Source organism: Haliotis rufescens, unplaced genomic scaffold, assembly GCF_023055435.1.
Source record: "Haliotis rufescens isolate VD_foot unplaced genomic scaffold, xgHalRufe1.0.p SCAF_1, whole genome shotgun sequence".
In the NCBI taxonomy this organism is placed as follows: Eukaryota; Metazoa; Mollusca; class Gastropoda; order Lepetellida; family Haliotidae; genus Haliotis; species Haliotis rufescens.
In genome coordinates this window covers 59845413-59866908 of record NW_025963779.1, presented here as the reverse complement: position 1 = coordinate 59866908, position 21496 = coordinate 59845413, and the positions used below count along the sequence as shown (strand labels likewise).

The 21496-nt window shown below is 36.7% G+C and overlaps 1 protein-coding gene across 3 annotated transcripts; it reads left to right on the top strand.

Moving 5' to 3' along the window:
* Positions 1–1412: 1412 nt before the first annotated feature.
* Positions 1413–20819, top strand: LOC124145083 (heterogeneous nuclear ribonucleoprotein A/B-like). Of its 3 annotated transcripts, XM_046514758.2 has the most exons (13): positions 1413–1615; positions 3069–3109; positions 3886–4049; positions 4376–4441; positions 5074–5268; positions 6017–6065; positions 9316–9398; positions 12177–12456; positions 12978–12995; positions 16187–16528; positions 19169–19294; positions 19419–19550; positions 19994–20819. In XM_046514758.2, the coding sequence occupies exons 1-13, from the start codon at positions 1596–1598 to the stop codon at positions 20158–20160; spliced, it is 1683 nt and encodes a 560-aa protein (XP_046370714.1). In that variant the 5' UTR covers positions 1413–1595; the 3' UTR covers positions 20161–20819. The 3 variants fall into 3 exon arrangements, with proteins under 3 accessions (XP_046370714.1, XP_046370715.1, XP_046370716.1); XM_046514759.2 differs by lacking the exon at positions 12978–12995; XM_046514760.2 differs by lacking the exon at positions 16187–16528 and having other exon boundaries at positions 1425–1615.
* Positions 20820–21496: the final 677 nt, after the last annotated feature.

Genomic DNA, 21496 nt, shown 5'->3' with positions numbered 1-21496 from the left:
GGCTTACATTGGGGCAGCCTGTCGTGATTTCAGAATAAGCATGTCCGGTCAAGTAATATGCAAATTCGCTTAATGTGGCAGTGGTGCATGTCATCAGTGTGTCAGAGTTTGCATAACTATAAGCCTAGTCAAATTAGCCTGGTCTCATACCTTTTATATTTTGTTTCAAGCGATATATGAAGACATCTAGACATGCATAGGCATGAAAGTATGTTAAAAATGTGAGAGTAATTCGACTCGTCCCGGACATTCGTGACCAACTCGTGTCATTTCGGGACACATTGGTGGTTACCATTCGTCACCACTCGCCCCTTTCCGTAACCTGCAAGAAGACTCGTCCCCCTATCGATGAATGTTATGTGCGAAAATACGACAAACCTATCAGAATGCGCGTATGATTTCAAGTTCTTCGTCAAAGAATCCCTCAGAAATAATTTTTGATTTTACATATGTCTTGCATCTAAAAATATACCCAAGACACAGTTAAATGTGTTCAGTCATACTGTATAATTCTGCATGTCCTGATGTGCTTTAAATTGCATCTGAAATATATATAATATATTGGGAAATAAACCTGAACCATTACACAACGAGTTGACAATTGTTTTAGGTATGCCCGTTTGCGCTAAGACGGAACCCGGTCACAAAAATGGCCACGAGAAGGGCACGAGTCGCTATTCGGCTTGTCCCGGAATAACACGAGTTGGTCACGAATGTGGTGGTTACGAAAAGGGACGAGTGGTGACGAATGCGTCCCGGAATGACGTTTACCTCTTTATATCTATAGTGTTCTCCAAAGTTCGTTGAGCTTTTTATAATATTGTGATGTTACCGGGAGAGTAACGAAGGTGTCACGCATTTGGTTCGGCTTTTCCCGTCAAGACTGGAAAAATTACTGGTTCTGTGGTTATGCCAGCGTCCTCTGGTGGTAGATTGCGCGGGTTCTCCGGCATTCGTGACCAACTCGTGTTATTCCGGGAAAAACCGAATAGCATTCGTCACCACTCGCCATTTTCCGTAACATGCAAGAAGATTCTGCATGTCCCGATGTGCTTTAAATTGCGTCTGAAATATATTTAATATATGGGGAAATATATGTGAACCATTACGTAACGAGATGACAATTTATGTATGCCCGTTTGCGCTAAGACGGAACCCGGTCAAAAGAATGGCCATGAGAGTCGCTATTCAGCTTGTCCCGGAATAACACGGGTTGGTCACGAATGACCGAATAGCGAGTGTGGGTTACGGAAAGGGGCGAGTGGTGACGAATGACAAATGTTGACGTTTCGCATTGAGGGCCAAGAACCAGCTTAAACGCGCCCTCTGTAGTAAACTGGTTCCACTATGGGTACGCGACGCATACTTAGCGGTAGACAGGAACCCAGTATGCGCCCGCACACTCACATTCGGATTTCATCGGCTCTCAACGACATTGCGAATGTGTTACTGTGAGCAAGAGTTGAGTTACAGGAAGTTCATTAAGGTTCTTTCGATTGTACCACACGCTTGCAGCGCCATTTTGGAAATCGGCTTGGCTTCAGTAAAAGAAATTACAAACTCAACAAATACAAAGAAACCTTCAAATTTTCATCATGCAGAGAGACGAACCTGGGTAAGATACAATTCATGCATCGTTTCGCCAGTGTTACGCTGTGTTGTTTGCTGTGTTGTCGACAAATTAGTCTCTTTATTGTAATTAGTTCATAGCCTACATTTTCACCATGCTACAGTATCGGTTGTTGCCGGTAACGATGTATTGACCGTGGTTTGGATAGTCTGCATGTCCTTGTAATGGTGTAGATTGTACGATCACTTCTCTAATGCGTTTTACTAGTGTTTTGAACAAGACCTCTCGTTCCTATAAAGTAGATATGGGGCCTATTTAGCAAAATCAAGGAAACCAATATAGGCTAAACAAGTGCCTTTTTTCGTGTTCTTAACATAGACTTCAGGAATTAGGTGATTTCATCAACACGTGACCACCATGAAAATAACATTTCTTTCAATAAGAAAGAAGTCCTCGCCGTTTTTCGTCAAGCATTTACTGTGACCTCTGAACTAGGTCAGTTTCTATGCTATCACCATGATCAATAGCACCATGGCTATGCATGTCTAGATAATAAAACAGTATGTCAGTTATTTTATTGATTAAGATAATCCTCTTTTCCAGTATATAATGTCCTGTTGAGTTGAATACAAGGAGAATGACGTCTTTTTCAGCAGCATCATGTACAAATATTAAGCCTAATGGTAATACTATTAAAAAAAAGAAGATTTTCCACTCCCCAAAGGTGACTTTACATTGTTCAGAGTACAGCCATGGATTGCATTTCATTGTACTCTGGTTGCATCATGGGGTGTTGCTCATAAATATCAACAGGTTGACTCTTTTCAGACTAGCCTAGTGGTCTATGTAAATAAACTAGATGTTTAGTATCAGCTAGTTCCCCTATATATTTTCTCTAGGGCTGGGGTGATACACCGACTGTGCAATCAAACTGTGCTTGTGCTCTTATTTGTGGTGTTAGGCCATCTTTTTTGTAGACAGAATGGCCAAATACCTGGCACACTGACAATTTACTGTTGGCATCATCAAGTATAGCGCAATAGATGAAAATATTTGTTTTGATTTAATAATTTTAACTACAAATTAGTGTTTGATGTAACAAGGCAAACATTTAAGGCAAGGATTGATGTTTTTAACTTGTACGGCTGTGATCGATACAAGTATGAAAGTAATAAATTGAAGCGTATCGTCCCACTACTAAGTTTCACTTGTCTAAGACAGTGGTCTATTCTTGTCTACTATTGTTTTTGTCTGTTATTTCTCTACAAGTACCAACTGCCTCCGTGGTCTAGTGGTAGAGGGTCCGCCCGGAGAGCAGAAGGTCCTGGGTTCGATCCCCGGCCACATCACACCAAAAGATGGTACTTGTTGTTACCCTGTCTGGCGCTCGGCATTAAGGGGCTAAAACAAGGATTGGTCGGCATCAGTCCATGTCAACAGTCATTAATCCTAAAGGCATCAAATTCTTTGTAGTAAAACATGTTTTTGTTCTTTGCAGTAAAATTTTCATTGGCGGCTTGAGCTGGAACACCGATGCAGGTACAGAATATTTGATCAATGGCCATATAGTTTCACTTCAAGAGAATGTTTAAAACCATAAATGTGTACGAATACTCTTTTTGGGGTACATGTCATAGAGTTAATTCGGTATATAGTCTGGAAGGTAATTTAAGGTACCAACGTTTACTACAATATCTGAAAAACTATCGGACCTACACCAGTCAAAGTTGGTATGAGATTGTAAACAGTCATACATAACTGGATATTACATTTAAAGACAATCGGTGCATGAATAAAAAATCTGTCTATTTAGCTATCACTATGTTTCATCAACAACCAGACCTGTTCGTCAGAATCGTCACGGGTTGAACAAGCATTCATTGAAACAGCCATCTGCATAATGCTACCCCTGCGTCACAGGGCCATATGACACAGTTGAACCAATCAACTCAACTCGAAAGGGTGCACAGGAATCACACACATTTGACGCCCAACGCTAACACCATATTCGTGCGTGCGTGATTCCGGTGCACCCTGTTGAGTTGATTGATTGATTTTTCTAAGAGTTGTAATATGCACATCCATTATATTTCAATAGCATTTTGATACTTTTTGTTGCATATTTGATATGCTAGGGATTCAATTTGTCTGCATCATGCAGATTTCAGTTTATTTGGTACATATTTCAGGCAAATATGCAGCTTATCTATAGCTCTGCAATAACGAGAAAGTGAATTGATCAGCTTCTCTTCATTATTCCAAACGTTGTATACATTTATTGTGTTAAGTTTAGTGTGTTTTCCTTGTCTTTCTAGATGCCTTGAAAACATACTTCTGCTCTTATGGAGAAGTGGTTGATTGTGTAGTAATGAAGAACCCACAGACTGGCAAGTCTCGTGGGTTTGGTTTTGTCACATTCAAAGACCCAAGTGTTCTTGAGGTTGTATTGCCAGAAAAACACAAGATTGATAACAGAATGGTAAGAGCTTGTAGACTTACTGTTTTTTTGTTAGTAAATGATATTACAATTTGATAAATTATGCTTGTTTTTTTTTGTTTACAATGATCAGTTTTTTTTCCATTTGTCCATGATTATTGAAAAGTGGATCATTTCATCTCACGAATAACCATCTGTTGTTTGAAGAAATGGTTTGGTGAAATGGCTGCTGAATCTTTTAATCCTTAATCATGTTACTTATATAAATGACTTTTTACTCGGGAAATTAATTTCCTTTCACAAATGAGTTTAACTTTAAGGAAGTAGGTCTCTTCTGACAGTACTCAAATGAGAATGCTCTTTTTCAGGTTGATGCCAAACCATGTAATGCCAAGCAGGGCGGAGGGGGTGGAGGTGGAGGAGGAGGAGGACGTGTATGTAAATTTATTTATTTATTTTGAAGTTACCTTTTGTCATATTTGTTAGTCCGTGAAACAGTAACAAAGCTTCTCTGTAGATAATTTGGACTATAAAAGTACCTTTTTAGTCTACAATTGTTCACAGAATTCAGAGTTTTATTCTTATCTCTGAAATGGTAATTAGTTCACTGATAAAGAGTCCTTAAAATGTCTTTACCCTAAATAACTCCAAATTTAAGAAAATAAGAACTTCCCAATAAGCATGATAGGAAAAACTGCAAATTTGGACAAAATAACATTTGTTATCCAAATTGCCTGCCTTTGACACTTGCCTTAGTTTGGAATCGAAGATAGTACCTGTTTTGTCATATAAGGCGACTCAGTGGATTGGGAAGTCCAGCCTTGTGGCTTGGTTAATTGTTTATCATCACAAACCAACCGCTTTTCACACAAAATCTAACCACTGGTTAGTCTGAATCGATAGTTTTCAGACCAGCATCATACATCTGGAATATTGCTGATTATGACTGATTACAGACTCCATGTTAACTTTATCACCAACATGAACTGAACCCAAGTTTTAGATTTATGATGCATCTGAGTAGTTGTGTCTTTGATTTGAGTGTTGATGTTGATGTTGATGTCAGGGAGGAGGACCAGGAGGATCATACGGTGGTCGCGGTGGTGGCGGTGGCGGCCGTGGAGGGTATGGGGGTCATGGACATGGTGGAGGTGATAGTCGCGGTGGAATGCAAGGAAAAACAAACAAGATCTTTCTTGGTGGCATTCCAAATGAAGCTAATGAAGACAGTCTCAGAAACTACTTCAGTCAGTTTGGAAGTGTAAGTATTAAATAATTGAGCAGGTGTCAAAGTTTAATTTTTCAACTAGTAACCATATGGCTACAAGTACTTTTTTCCAGGTAGCCACTGGTAAAATCCACAAGACCAGCAAAAATTTTAGGTAGCCAAAAACATTTCAAATTATCTTTTATGAAACAACTATTATTATATGTACATGTCATAGCACTAGGCTTGAAATTGTATATTAGTGGAAACTGTACTTGATTTTTGTTATTTGTGGCTCGAATAATGATGCAATTTATTTTACTAAATGACATAGGTATCATGGGTATATCCTTGCTTATCCAATGAGCATTGTCAACTAAAATAAAATAGTAATTACATTATAATTATGTATTTCTGTTCAGTGTTGACTTAAGGAAGAATTATTCGCGAGTACAATTATTACTAGCAGATGTGTTTTTGTTGATTTATCATGCATTTGAGTAGCTGTTTCATCAGCATGATCAGCTTATACTGGTTTGTGAAGATGAGAATATACTGAAAATAATACATGGTCAGACTAGTAGTCTCAAAAGTTTTTGCCAGAAACTGCAGTAACATTCTAATTTTGTCCCGTTTTTACACATATCTTAGACAATATGCAAGTTATCACTTTAATTTTTGTTGTTACGCTCATCCAAAGGCAGGTTATTTTATTTTTGCTCAACCACTATCACTGATGTAGATTTGTGAAATGCATCAAATGATAGGGATTGCTCAACAATTACTCTTTTCTCTGTTATAGGTGACAGATGTGACGATAATGTATGATCAAGAAAAAGGCCGTTCTCGAGGTAAGATGACTGCACTATTAGAGAAGACTTAACTCTACCCTATTACTTTGTTTTTATATGCACAAATTAAATAAGGCATCTCTGAAAATATTATGTGAAACTTGAGGATGTCCCAGTATTCAAATAAATATTATGGAATAAGTAATATTAGTTAGTATATGAAGGTTGAGTTCACAAAGATGTGGTTTTGTATGTACCAAGACCTGGTGTACACCATGGTATGTTTGGTTTCTGAAACATGCAACCTAATATTAAATACTCCTCCAATAAGGGGAGACACGTGAAATGTGACTTAGGTAACATAAAGGTGTGGAATACGTTCTGAAACATGAAATAACTTTGGTCATGAAATGTATGGTACTTGAAATTATATGTCAAGTTTACATATTGAACAGCTGGAAGCATTAGTCCTTGCTGTTACAGTGGTAACTTGAACTCTTAATGTTGTATTTGACCATTGATATCTACAATAATTAGTTTTACATAGTATTTAGCCTTGAAAAATCTTGTCATATTACCTAACTGAAGTCTTATTTGTTTGTGCGGTACACTTTCGTTAAAGTAGTATGGGCATATATACTGATCTGATGGTGAAGTTAGCAGTTTTGTTCTGTTGATGTGTACGTGTCATGTCCTGTTTGACATACTGACCATAAGTGCCATGAAAACATCATGCAGAGTGCAGTAACCATTATGACTGAACTGATGCATTTGCTAAGTCAGTACCTGATTTCGTGTATTGGGCATTATTGATGCAATATAATCTTGTGAAGAATTTTATCTATTAGTTATGGAATTAGTCCACAGTGCAGTTGATTTAATTTAAGTCTATATTAATCTTGCACTATAGAAGTTCAGTATGGGTGCTGTTTATTTAACTTTAGTATGGCGTTGATCATGTTCATGATAATAATTTATTAGATAAAAATAAATGATAATCTTTTCTTAGAATGTTTATCCATAATGTTATATTAAAACTGAATTTATCATGTACTTCAATCCTGTATTTAGACATTTCAGCTGTCTTGTGGTATTTGACCTGAAGAACGAAGATTTGTCAGGCTTACATAATGTCATACAAAGTATCAGGAAGTTTGCTCCAAATTCCATAATGTGTCATGATGAAATCGAGGAATTGTTAGAATTAATTATTCATAGAATTTAGTAAAACTCATATGGATATTTAACTGTGTGACAATTGTTTTTGTACATTTTTAAGAAAAGTGACTGATTATTTGTCTCATTATGTGAGCCTGAAAGTGACGTTTAAATGAGTCAACTAAGGTTGGTTCTTGGATCTTGTTCCTGGCAGCCCCAAAAAACATTCTTGGGGGGGATTGAGAGGAGAGAGAGCCTTACATTATTTCCATTAGGGTCACCATCTTCATAATTTCAAAGGACACTTTTCGTACATAGTATATGATTAGTACAATGCAGAAAAAAGTATTGTCTGTCCTTATATTTCTGCCACGGCACTTGATCCAAGATTGACCATGGCTTGAGTTTCATGATACCTGGTTCTCAATCCTGTCACTGCATGTTGCAATGACACAGACAACGTATCAGTTAGTTGTGCACTAGAAAACCCTTTCACAGTGAAGCAATTGGGGTTTACATAGGTAAAACAATTGTAAGTCATAAGTCTCTTACTCATGAAAACACAGCTCTGACTTGTAAAAAGATCTACATCACTCAATGACTTGTAAGGTCTAAATTGTGCTTTTGACCATTTGGACAGTTTCTTTATGATTATTGATTCACATAATACCAAATAAAGTGCATGCAGTTGGTTCCATAAGCACAAAGACCACTTTTCAAATATCTCTGTGTTAAAAATCGCTGTTCAATGTGTTCATGTCACACACATACAATTAAACACCTTTATTAGTAAAGATTATTATGCTACAAAATCTCATTTGCAAACAAATTGTGACAGACATTTTGAATTGCTACAAGTTCTTGAGTCACTGACTTTCAGCATGTTCATTGGTTAAAACAAATTTTTTAACTCCCAGTGACTGAAGTGTGCCTTACATACGTCATGCAATGATAGTACTAATGTTAAAGTTCTTTACAGTTTAATCAAGGGGAATATCACCAGTTCATTTGTGAAATATTGCCGACATTTTCACAGCTGATAGGGCTACTATGTCTTTAAGAATAAGATGGGAGAAAAATATTCATTGTTATATTCTCTAACATAGCATGGTTATTTCTATTTACTGAAAGTGGCTTTATTTCTTATTGTACAAGTCGATGGTGAGCATTTTGCTAGAATTATCTCGGCCACAGTGACCAAGTTAGCACAGTGGGGCAGTTCCAAGCCACTAAGAAAGTTAACTTGCAGTCCACGGTGGTCATGACACACTTTTATTCCGTGTAAATCATTTGTTTTGACCATTTTGCATGAAAAATGTAACAAACATGCACACAAATTAGTTATATTTTGTACTTTATATGATCAGGAGAAACCTGGGTTCACATTTAGGTAATATAAACTAATATAAGAATACCAAACCTGCTGCTATGGATCCAGGAGCAATGCCCTGTCAAAGATTTCAATAAAATGGATTGTTTCGCAAGTGTGTTTGTTTTTTATATGAAAGATTTATTATGTGAATGTGTACAAGTGTTTATTCTGAAAGTTCTAGTAAGTGTTACAATTAATTGTTAATAATAGTCTCTTTGAGTATAAAACACATAATTGGTTGCAACTGCAATCTGATGTGAAATATTTTGGCAGACAACAGAAACATGTTGTTTTACAAACATTGTACACATGCACAAGACAAACTTTTGTTGGCACTATTCCATCAGAAAACCCCATCACCAATCCGTTCATTTTTGTGTCTCTTAGACTTTAATTTGTTTGTCCTTAAGTAGAATAGTTGCTTGAACCTATTGAAATATTTTCTAAAAAAAGAAAAATCTGAAGTGAAAATGTTTCCAATGTAAAGGTGGAAACTATGATTCTGATCTGAAACCTCATATTGGCATGCTATATTTATGGTTTGATTCCATGTGATGGGTTGTTTCTTGAACTGATGTACTGCACATATTTTCGCTGTCATTGATATTGCCGAGTCACTTCAAGAGTTTGTCACATGAAAGTCATTTTTGATAATATTGTTAATTTGTTATAACCATTACTTCCCCCTTCCTTTTAGGTGAAGATGCTCTTCAAGTTTGTGAATGTTTATATGCATATGATGAACCTGCTTATTATTGTCTTGCTGTTACTATTAACTAGGCTTTGGGTTTTTGACATTCGAGAGAGAAGACAGCGTTGAATTGGTGTGTGGAGATCAATTTCATATTGTGGACGGGAAGAAGGTTATTTCTTATTTACACAACACTATAAAATTGAATTATTGATTATTAATTTAATGAACACATTTAAGGATATTATCCATGTTTGATATTGTTTTAATAGTTCCTTGTGAATATTTTCCTGTTTCTTTAGTGAATGTGCATTATAAATATTAGATGTTTAAACACCGGAAACAAGATTATTGTTATATCCCCTTAAATATTTGACATTTTAACCAAATGGGGATTCGAGACAATTCAGCTTTGGAAGAGATGTACTGCTTAGTTTAGTTTAGACTTTAGTTTATTTACCTGACCTAAAATATGGTATACATGTGTGTCATGATAGACAGGTGCATGTTGATTCAATCAAGATGAGCGATTTTGATTGTTCACTAAATTACTTAGCATGATTACTATAGTGTATTTATTGCGACTGAGATGTGAATAGATTATCAACATTTTAGATAAGGTTTAGATAGTAAATTGGGTTAACGTTTAACAGTGGTTATTAAGTACAGACAATTTATGTTAAATGTTGTGATATTGTAGAAGGCATTTATATTTATTTACATATATAACAAACTGCACTCCTACTAAGCTATAAATGGGTCATACTTTCACCAAGAACTTAGCGTTGGTGTATGGTGATTACAACTGCATGTTAACACATATCTCTAAAGTATCACCAACCTATGATATCCAGCTGATCAAGTCCTTGCTTCTGATACTTAAGTCTTTGCTGGTAGTTAGGTTTGGAGTGCAGGTTGCCCAGTGGTCAAATGTGGCACAATTTGTTGTGCAGAGTTACGTCCCTCAGCTGGTCGTGGGTTCAAATTCACACATTCACCCTGATTAGGATCTTTAGTTTCTTACCACCATTCCAATGTTCAGTGGTACACGTCTGTGAACTGAGTCTACAATTGAAATATTAAACTGTGGGGCCTAGCTAAGTGGCTCTATCTTTCAGATTCAAATAAGGAAACACAGTGAACAGATTGTTGTGAGTTTGTGTAGCAGTGATTCGTTCTCACAAACTGAGTATTTCAAGCCATTAATAAGTATGGTTGAGTGTGAATTTAGTTGTGCATGACAAAGGGGACAGTGTGAAACTATAAGAGGGACTGAGGAAAAGCACTCCGCATTCTTTAAGTATACCAAGTCAACGACGTACATATTTGATATTTATGATTAAATGTCAAGTTTTGTACAGTGGACCATTGCTTATGAATTTGTGTGTCGATATTTGAGAAACGCTTAAGTTGGTACTTATCTCATGAAGGTTATCAAGATTTCTTCTCAGTAGTATGACATTGTGAAATAAGTAAAATATGCATTTTCATAAAGTTTGCTTAGATATGAAAATATTAAATAGAAGTATGGTCAGGATCCAGGTTACAGCAAGTGCATCTCTTCCGTATGAATAAATAAACATTAGATATGTGTTCTCTACAGTTAACAAAAGTTGTTTGTTATGCTAACATGTTTTGCTTATGAAGTTATTTGATCCATTTTTGATAGTGCCTGTTTGCTGTGCTATGTTATATGTTGTGCAAATATCTGACATTGGGGCTATTTGACAAATACAATTAGAAAATGCAGCATTTTAATTACATCTTTAGGGTATTATTTTTAGCTTGAAAAGCTACCAACCCTTTCACATTGCATTGAGAACTACTTGATTACAAATCTGACTTAGTATAGTGAGTGTTTGTACCTGTACCTTTCCATTCTGATGGTGGCTAGAGAGACTGATTTAGTGTTGGAATGTCCACTCATGGGTGTAGGATGCCAGACATGCTATTCTTCACTGCATGTGAAGAAACAGATGGAAGGCACTGTGGTGCTTTGTGCAGATAGCAAATTTAAGGGGTGTTTAGCATTTCAGTACTTAACTTTTCCAACTGGCATGTACATCTCTGAATGTTTTCTGATCTGTATTCACAGATTGTAAAAGTAGTAATAATGGATACTGTAGGAAGTTCTCACTTGATTAGTTTACTTATTCCTGCTATCATGGTTTCTATACCTTTCTAACACCAGAAATTCTATGTTATACACACAATATTAAGATGTTATTTTGCAAAGACTAGTAGTATTGTGTCCATGATACACATGTATGTTTCCTATAATTCAGTATCTGTCCCTTGACTCCCTTATAATGTTTAATGGTGGAAGCTTCCCCACTGAATGTGTGTGTTGTGTCCCAGGTGCAGTAATGTTGTTGGTTATGGTGGGCAGGGATGAGAATTCTCTATTGATGGTACTTTCTGAAATAATGCATTTATTTATTTCATTTAAGATCTTCTCTTACCACATCTTTAGTTTGTATCAATTATTTCCCATGAGGATACTATTATTAAAAGGCCAAAATTGACCCATTCTCATCCCTGGGTGTTTGTGTTGATGTTTTAGTGTTGGCAGAGATGCATTTTGATAGTTGTCAGAAGTCATGGAGTCTTGGGGAGTTGAACAAACATGATTAAGTGAGCATAGTAAAAGTAGGCTTTTATATACCGAAGGGGTTGGGAGTTTTTTGTAGCCCTTTTGTCAAGATATTTAGTTCACAGTTAGCAATTAGTTCATAAAAAGTGCATATATTAGGTAGTTTAAGGAACAGATTTTGATACACTTAAAGATTATCACCATGCCATTCACAGTCATTTGGTAATTTCAACTGGTACTCTGTACCTCATCTTAAATAAGTCTTTGTTGTTCTATTAGTTAGATTAAAGATTGATATTACATTACATTTATGTTAGTTGTAGCTGTATTAACACTGTTCCTTTTTTTCCCCCATAGATTGAATGTAAACGTGCAGAGCCCCGCCAGGGTCGTGATGGTGGTGGCGGTGGTGGAGGAAGGGGGCGTGGACGTGGTCCACCTGGACATATGATGGGGGGAGGTCCTCCTCAGTTTGCCCCTCCCCAGGGACCTGATAGTTGGGGTCAGGGAGGAAACAACTTCCCACCTCAAGGAGGTCCTCCCGGGGGCCCACCTGGCTACGGATCCAATGGGCAAGGTTATGGAGGTGGCTATCAAGGCTACCAGCAGCAAGGTGGAGGATATCAAGGACAGCAAGGTATGTTTCATTACACACAGACAGAGCTTTTTCAGGTGACGCTTGGCAAACACTCTTTTTGACAGTGTTTCATCAATGCTTACAAAACATTAATTAGATTGTTCTTTGATCAGTTAAGTTCAGATAAGATATGTTCACAGAGCTCAAGATATGTATGTTTGTACACATTTGAAGGTACAGGTAATATTTTTATGAAACAGTTTAGAGCCTTCATAACAATTTGCAAAGTTGTCAATTTCAAACAGATTGAAATTTTTCATTTGTCCTTTTGAAGTTACTTGGTTGTTTAAGTGTAAGTTAAAGCATTAATTCAAAATGAGAAAAGAAATTGAGGGGACAAAGAAGTTCAAACAAAAAAAGCTTATCTTGAACCCTGAGATTCCTTAAGTGGCGATGATATTTTTAGTAGTTTCTCACATGCTGTATTGCTGTGCTTACCACATTCCGTTACAACTTGAGTTGATTTTTGTCAAGTTTTGCTTTGTATTAGTTAATGTGAACCTGGTTCTTGATGATTTCAGTGGCATGGCCTATGACTGGTATGTTTTGTAGTAACCATTAGTTATTGCACAAGGAAATCCCAATGTTGCCTCTTGTGACACATTTCCAGAAATAATTATACATCTATAAAGATTTCTGAAAAGATATCCAAAATCTATTTCCAAATGCCACCATCTGATGTGGATGTTGTCACTGTAGTTAATAGAAGCATCATTGAGAACCAGATATTGCTTAGTTACTCTTAGGTATTCAAGTGTAGGGTTGTCATGGCTCACGCCTCAGGGTAAGATATATGCCTGTACTCGCTGTCCTAAAATTAATATTGAAAGAAAGGCTTGTCCGAATCATTAATTGAATTACCATTTTGCTCTCATTTGTGCTGTCAGACCTATATATTGTGTATGCTGTCCGTGAAGTTTCATCACAGAGCTTATTCACAATTCATGAGACACAGTTGTTTCCTGGGCACAAGTACTACTTTGTATCAATAGCGCATGACAACCCTACCAGGGTTAGAAATTAACACTAGCCCGCTAGCCTGGGGCTAGTACAAATTTCCAAATACCTCCCATTGTTTCAGCATAACAGGGGCATATTATCCCTCTCAGGCTAGTGAAGCTTTTAAGTTTAGTTCAAACCCTGCCAACTGTGTTAGATTGAACATTCACTAACCATGGTAGCAACTTCATTCACAGGACGGTTTTAGCGAAGTTCATGTATAGGGGACAAACCACCCTTCGAGACCTTCGGCGAAAAAGTCCCTATCTTTCATTCATATATTTATTCAGTGATTTCATCTCATCTCGCTAATGGCAAAGGGACTTGGGTTATGCAATAACAGTGTTTTAAATTCGTGGGGTTCAATCCAAAATCCTAAAGTTAAGAATGAACATGATCAGGGGGCTTTAGATTTAAAGCATTTATTATGATATTGTAACCATAATACTGATGGCCCCCATTGAATTTTGAACACTGCTTTTAAAATAATCACCTATTTATTTATAGTTACATTTGTTGAATGAATTATTTGTGCATTTTGTTGAAGCCACTCATGTCGAGATGTGTACAATTATCATAAATACACACCTTTAGATAAACCTTTTGCTTTATTCAGTCACTTACATCAATAATTCACACTTACTGTGAACAATTTCTTTACAGTTTTCAAGCACCTTGCTTTGAGAGTAAATTCAATATAATGCTTTACCAAATCTTCAAGAAGTCCCGGAAATGATGTACCATGTATTGAAGAGGATTGTTTTTCTCTTGATGGCATGTGTGATTTTTCCATCCTTCTCTGCTGTTTGGTGGTACAAGAAAATGGGCCTTTGAGACCTCATCTTCTCAACACCCTATTAACTGTTGTATACAAACTGTGGATTATCACTGATATGAACATTGGTGCACAATTGTCTGGGGGAAAAAGAATTTTTCAAAAAATTTAACATGGCAGGGATGGATGATGATGATGGAAGAACACATTAAATAAAATGCACAACTTCAACAAAGCTGCTTAAAATGTACCTGTTTAAACAGCTTTGTAGCTAAAAGTATTTTAGTGGTTGTTCTACTTTGTTTTTGAGCATGAAGTTGCTTGTAGATCGTGTTTAGGGGTTTAACAATACAAGAGTTTCAGTACAATGCATTTATCAATTCATTTGTTCCGTATATTGTCCTTAAATGGTATGCTGTGAATTTCAAGAAATATTTTGCCAAATGGGGAACACAGTTCCACTTCATTATGATGAAAATATGTTGTCATGGCAATACCCTTTGATTGTTCTGGCATCACTTGTGCCACACCATGTTATGTGTTTGGGTTTTGACCATTGTTACTCCCCTAATCATGCTACATTGTTTTGTGTATAGTAAGTAACAGTGTTAGAAATCAAGTGTTTTACATTAGATGGAACAGTTCAATATGTTTTATGTTTAAGTTGGTTGTTCATTAATACTGACTTAGTAAGAAATTATGCTTTAGCAAGCATCCACCAGAAGTAGACCAATATCTATATTTAACCACATTTACTTGAGTTTATCATAAAAGTCCAATATTATGCTCTGAAGGTAATGAGTCATTTGATAGATACACAGCAAGTTTGCAGTGCATTTGTTTCCCTTCTATCTGTAAATATGTTGAGCTGGTTTCATTTTAGTGCATGAAATATGAATCACATGTTTCTTGGATATTTGTATAAGAGGATTTAAAGATCATCATGGAAAAAAATTGTTGATTGGGTGTCCTAAAAGTTGACTTGCTTTACCTTGGGCTTGGATGAAACAAAGTTTTTGGATTGAATAGAAACCATATAGTCATGCATGTATTAATATCAAGGACAGGAGTGGTTGTGGTTGTCACATGTGTAGATTACAGGGCTAAGTTTGATTTCTATTGTTATTTTTTTCAAGTTACCCAAAACTATTGGCTTTATTAGTTTTTGTTATTATAGGGGACCCATATTGTTTCTGGGGTTAGTGATTTGGGCCACCATACTATCACTCATTTGTCATGTAATACAGTTTACAGTTATGCAACATAACTGTTTGATCTTCTCTGAATACATCTGGGTCAAAATTGAGCTAATATGTTGAAGTGCCCAATTTCATGTTTACAGTACCTGTTAATTGTTTCCAATTAAGATATTGCAAGTTTTTGGGGTTTTTTTCAAATTTATATGTTAGCTGGTATTGGAATTATGACAATACTTCAAAACTGGTTCAAAGGTCATACCTAAAATTCTTGGATTTGTTTTTATTGATTTTGATGTGTCAATAGTTAACTAAATTACACTTTTCATCATAAACTGCATTGGAGTGATTTCCCCTAGAGGGTTTACAGGCAACCTTTTCTTTAATCAAGGTCCGTGTTTTTTTCACTTCCTAAAGTACTATTTATATTTGTTTCAAATGAGTTAAGGCCAGTTGAGCACATTTATTGTCTTGACTCTTACCGAGTCTCATCTTTTTCACATGTTTTGGATGAAGTCAGTGCATGCTTGACAAGTTAATAAGATATTCACCACTTTTCACAAGCTATTACCATGATCGTTATGAAGAACTAGTACTATTTTTTTATTTGTTGTACATTCTTTGCTGTTTAGATGAGTGTTCATTGTCAGTTGTGTGAATTTATTTTTAGTCTGGTGAGAGAATTAGCATGGAAAGTGTCGTCTACATCAGTCCTATGTGTATGCAAAGGTCTGTATTTGTAGCCTAATCTGTTTTCCAGGTGGTTATGGAGCCACACCGCCAGCTCCAGGCCAGGGTGCTCCTGGGGCCACCCAGTCCCCTACCCCTGGGGCGGCACCAGCTGCACCTCCACCTTACAATCAGTGGGCTTCCCCTCCCCCGGGGCAGCAGCCCCCTCCACAACAGCCACCACCGCAGGCACCACCACCACAGCAGCAGCAACAGCAACCCCAGCCCCCTACCCCGGCCCCAGGCTATGCAGGTTACCCACCTCAGGCTCCTGGGGGGCCAAGTTATGGGGGTGTACCCACCAGTCCCTCTCAAGCCCCACCCCCCAGACAGCCTGGGGCACCACCAGCTCAGCAGACATATGCCGACTTCAGTGAGTGGTAGTTAACATATGGTAAATTAAGGAGAAATAAACTCAATGTTTTGGATTGCAAGATAAACCTGGCATAGCATGATGTCAGTATTTTCCATTCAGATATAAGAATTGAGTGTCTTTCAATTTTTAGCCCTACCACTTACTCAAATTTGTTCACTCAACTGATCAGTTGACCAGTTGAGTTTATCGGTGATCATGCATATCGTCTTCAAGTTATACATCGACTCAAATACTAAAGATGCTCACAATTTGCTGAACCATCTTGGTGCTAAGATGATGGTAACTCCAATACTTTAACAGAGACTTATGAAAGATGTTGCTTTAAGAACATTTTGTGGAACGTGGTCCAGGACTCCATTCCCAAAACAGGCCTACCTCTGAAAACCAGCAGTGAGCAACCAAAGTATTTGTAACAGTATACACTTAAATAAGTTTAAATAGAAGTACTGCTCTTCTTACAATATGCCTATGTTTTCTATGGCAAATACTACCTGTTTCATTATTTTTTTTATTAAGTTTGAATTGATAATGCACCTTGTTTTATGAAACTCTGAATGAAAAACCCCCAAACCCCCAAACCCCCAAACCCCATGGCTCCCCAAGCAAAAAAATGCTTTGTCTCATACAGCAATGTAGTTCTGTTATTCTGTGTTGCTGCTTGTGTTTGGGTAAGAAAAATGACAAGACCCCATTACTAGCCAACTGGTAAATTGTTAGATTTTGGTAATCAAGGGTTTGCTGTAGAGGAGGTGAGGTTCCTCTGGAAGACACGGTTTTGAAAGCAAGTGTATTTTACCAATATGCTGCTGGTCACACAGACATATACTTATTGTTAAACTTATCAGGATTCACAAACAAATCCATTATTACTGAAATGTAGTAACACTTCATGCACTTAGTCTCAATTTCTTGCACTTACTAATTTAGCCTTATTAGTATTTCAAAGTATAAAAATGCCACTTGAGCACAGTCTCATTGCATTGGTATTTCTATTGTTTAGTTTCTTGATTGATTAGTTTAGTGGTTGATTTAGTTACATGATAGTGAGGTGCCAGACTGTCATAGTAGGTATGTCAGGTGCTTTCAAGGGTTTTAGATAGTTAAAACAGTACTGAATATTTAGTTCATCATTTGATTACATTTCTCAAGGTCTGCATTGATATGACAGATTAAAATTCACGGACATGTCATTGTAAAAACAGTTTGGTGCTTTGTTCAGTGTAATAAATTAAATTGAGAAGGAAAATTTGAATGCAAAATAATGTATGTCAGACTTTTCCATGTATCTTAATAGTCAGACCTTGAGAATTATGATCAATTTCTGTGATTCAGGGTACTTCTACATATCATGTTAATAGTACCTATATTTAACAATGTTGAAACATTTAGTCGCTTTAGTGTTTGTATCATTAATAATGGTAAATACTCATAATTGATCATACAAATACTTAAAAAATTAAATATATATGGATTACTAACCTTGGTTATGTGATGTCTATTGTTAGTGGCTTTAGCATGGCCAATGTTTAGTAATTAGTTATCAGTACATTTAGATTACGACTATCATTATTAGTTCAAATGATAGGAGTCTGTTAGCTTAACCTGTGACACATAGCCCAATATGTTATCTTTTTTTTTGTATTTCTTAAATATGTTACTTTTGAAATAAGTGATCAGGTAGAGCTATTGTTTCACACAGCAGAATTCAGTAAAATTGTTGATCTGAGTATGCCTTAGTGTAGAACAACACTGCTGCCCCACAGCTAAATCTTGTTTGAACATATTGCTATTGAAGTTCATAACAGATTTATGTTCAGATCCCACCAGGGTTTTTTAATTATCATTTTTGTAATTCCCAATTGTATTCATACATGTATACAAATACCACTACATATTTAGATTTTTCTCTGATGCCAATATGTTGATTTGGTTCTTCAGTCATCAAGTCTTCTGGCTTCTGAAAATGACAAACTAACCAAATCTTTCAATAAATACTGTCAGTCAGTGGCAGATGTGTTCTGCCCTTCTGGCCATCACGCTTTATCTCAACAGAATTAAGAAACTGTTTGAAACATGTTTAGAGGTTAAATTTACTTGTACGCTATAGTGAGTTATGTTCACCTGACCCTTTGAAAACTCTCAAGTAATCACTATATTTTTCTTATATGCATAAACCAAGGTCTGAAGTAGTGTCCCTTGTGTTTTAGAAGTTTCAGTATAAGTTACATCTTTTCTTTTTGTTTCCATGGTAACAATGTGAAGTGATGGGTCTTATGTCTGCCCACACATTCTTTTGATACTAATGGAATGTTTTTATGTTAAGGTTAGATTATTTAATTCAGTTATTAGAATATATAAGATTTCTTATGAAGCCATTAGTTATTAGTTAAGAGCTTTGACCAAATTGAAGTGATCACATCAATTTTTCATTTCATTGCCTTTGCTTTCTTCAAGTAGAAGCATTTCTTGCCTGCAAGCTTTTAAAATTTTCTGTTCACATGAAATGTTTTGAAAAATTGATCTGATCCAAACCTAACTGTAATTTCCCAACATTTTGTTTTTGCTAATGAATTTTCTTTTCCCAACTAATCTTATCTTGAGAAAATTGTCTGATGAATTTAATTTTCCTGCTTACAGACCAAGCTGCTCCAGTGCCAGCTGTAGCACAAAGTTACCAAGGTTACGGTGGTGCCTATAGCAATGGTCAAGCTCAAGCTGCCCCTGTAGTAGATCCATATGCTCAACAGACTCAGCAGTCACCAGGTACATTTTCACATGTCTTTCATACATGGTTTTGGTTAGATATTATCATAACTATGTAGTGATTTGATGGTGCATCATACTTCTGGGTCATAACCGTGTAATGTACATGAAATGTTTGTTACAGCTATGGGACAGTATGCTCAGGATGCCAGCAACTATGGCCCCAGTCGGACATATGGACAGACAGCAACAGCAGGTGCCCCTGCAGGTGGAGCATACAGTCAGCTAGCCTCATATGCCCAGCCCACAAGTCAAGGTAGAGACTTGTCTCAATATGGTTTCAATAGTAGGAACTAGCACTAAGTAAAAAAAAAGACCTGTGAATATCCGGGGTAGAAAAGGTCTTCAGCAACCCATGCTTACCGTAAGAGGCAACTAACAGGATCGGGTGGTCAGGATCGCTGACTTGATTGATGCATGTCATCATGTCCTGATAGTGTGGATTGATGCATGTCATCATGTCCTGATAGTGTGGATTGATGCTCATGAAGTCAATATATGGATTCTCTGGTACAGACCGCCTCATATGGCTGGAACATTGCAGAGTGTGGCGTTAAACAACAAACAAACAAATAACTAGTCGAAAAGTTCCAATCTAAATGCATAATAGTTAAGACTTGTAGAGGGTACTAGCACTAGTTCATAGTCCCAACCAAATTGTGAAAGTGTAATTCTCAGACATTACTATTACATTTTCAGCCGCAGTGTACAGTGACCCAAGTGGCTATGGAGCTGCTGGAGCGGCCGCCACACAGCAGGTAGCATATGGCAGCCCACCAGACCCTCAGCAGGCGAGCTATGCTGGCTATGGTGCTCAAAGGCAGTCAGGAGGCAGTCAGCAGGCATACCACCCCTACCGGCGATAAACATTAAGACTGCCTTATCAATCATTGTGTGTGGGAGAGCGTGAGGACTGACAACAAGCAATTTTATTATTTGTCACATCAGTAGCATTCATTCATTGTTGTATTCATGATTGTTTTAATTGATACTATCTTGAAGTTGTCCAAATTGAGTTGTAAATTATTTGTGAATTTAATGTAAGAACTTCAATCATGTTTATAGTTGAGGTATGTTCCAGGTTAAGACAAGATTAAGTACAATAGACTGTGCCAAACCATTCATTTCATCTCACAAATTTATCATCTTTACTGAATAGAATTAGACTAATTATTCAATTAGGACTTATTTTTGGCAAATGTGTGAGATTATTAATTTGTACCTTCTCCTTGAGTAAAATGTATTGCATTTGTGGGTATCTCAACTATTTACACATGTCAAGAGGTTAAGCCACAGAACATTTTCATCTAGGATCGGTCTCCCAGTTTTTGATGTTCAGAATCTCTGTCAGTCTTGTTGAGATAATTGATAAGGTTTACCATGTAATTATTTCACAAATTTTATCATAAATGATTGAGCAGAAAATGTTGAGCGTATCCATTTATGACAATTTCAGTTCTTGTTTTTTGTACATAGTCATGCCATTGCTCATCATTCTGCTAAATAAACATTTTATTGTCATGGATCTGTTTAGTTTGTTCTTTCTTGTGAAGAAAATGTTTGTTTTTATGACAACTACCATATTTGCCATAACAAGTGTCCAACGCTAATCTTGACGCATAAATGAGTTACCTTAGTTGAAAATCGATGGAACTGAAACTTTTTCAATATATGTTACCTGCAAATGATTATTCTCCTTCGCTGCTGTCTGTAATGTGCACATGAAAATATAGACTGTTATGTTAACTTTTGGTCTTAAGTGGTAGCAGTTATGATGATTACTTGCAGATTTGTTTAGATGTTGGTCAGGTAGTATCAATTCAAGCATACCTGTGAAGATCAGGATAGAATGTCTTCAGCAACCCATGTTTGCCCTGAAAGGCGACTATGCTTGTCGTTATAGGCGACTTACGTGATCGGATGGACAGGCTCGCTGACTTGGTTGATGCATGTGATCAATCCCAATTGCGTGGATCGATGCTCATGATGTCAATCACTGGATTGTCTGGCCCAGACCTGATTATTTACAGACCGCCGTCATAAAGCTGCAATATTGCTGAGTGTGGTGTTAGACAACAAACAATTCAAGCGTCTTGCTTAATCTGGCAAATCTGGTATTTGTTATGCGAGTCAATTTCATTAAGAGTGATTTTCAAAGGAAAATTACATTTTTGCAAACTTGCAGATGGACATGAATTTTAT

Excerpts from the sequence above, each read along its gene's own strand:
- LOC124145083 (XM_046514758.2), top strand. The coding sequence starts at position 1,596 with ATGCAGAGAGACGAACCTGG. Across the intron at positions 9,399-12,176 it reads ATATTGTGGACGGGAAGAAG|ATTGAATGTAAACGTGCAGA; the intron begins GTTATTTCTTAT and ends TTTCCCCCATAG. Across the intron at positions 16,529-19,168 it reads GCAGACATATGCCGACTTCA|ACCAAGCTGCTCCAGTGCCA; the intron begins GTGAGTGGTAGT and ends TCCTGCTTACAG.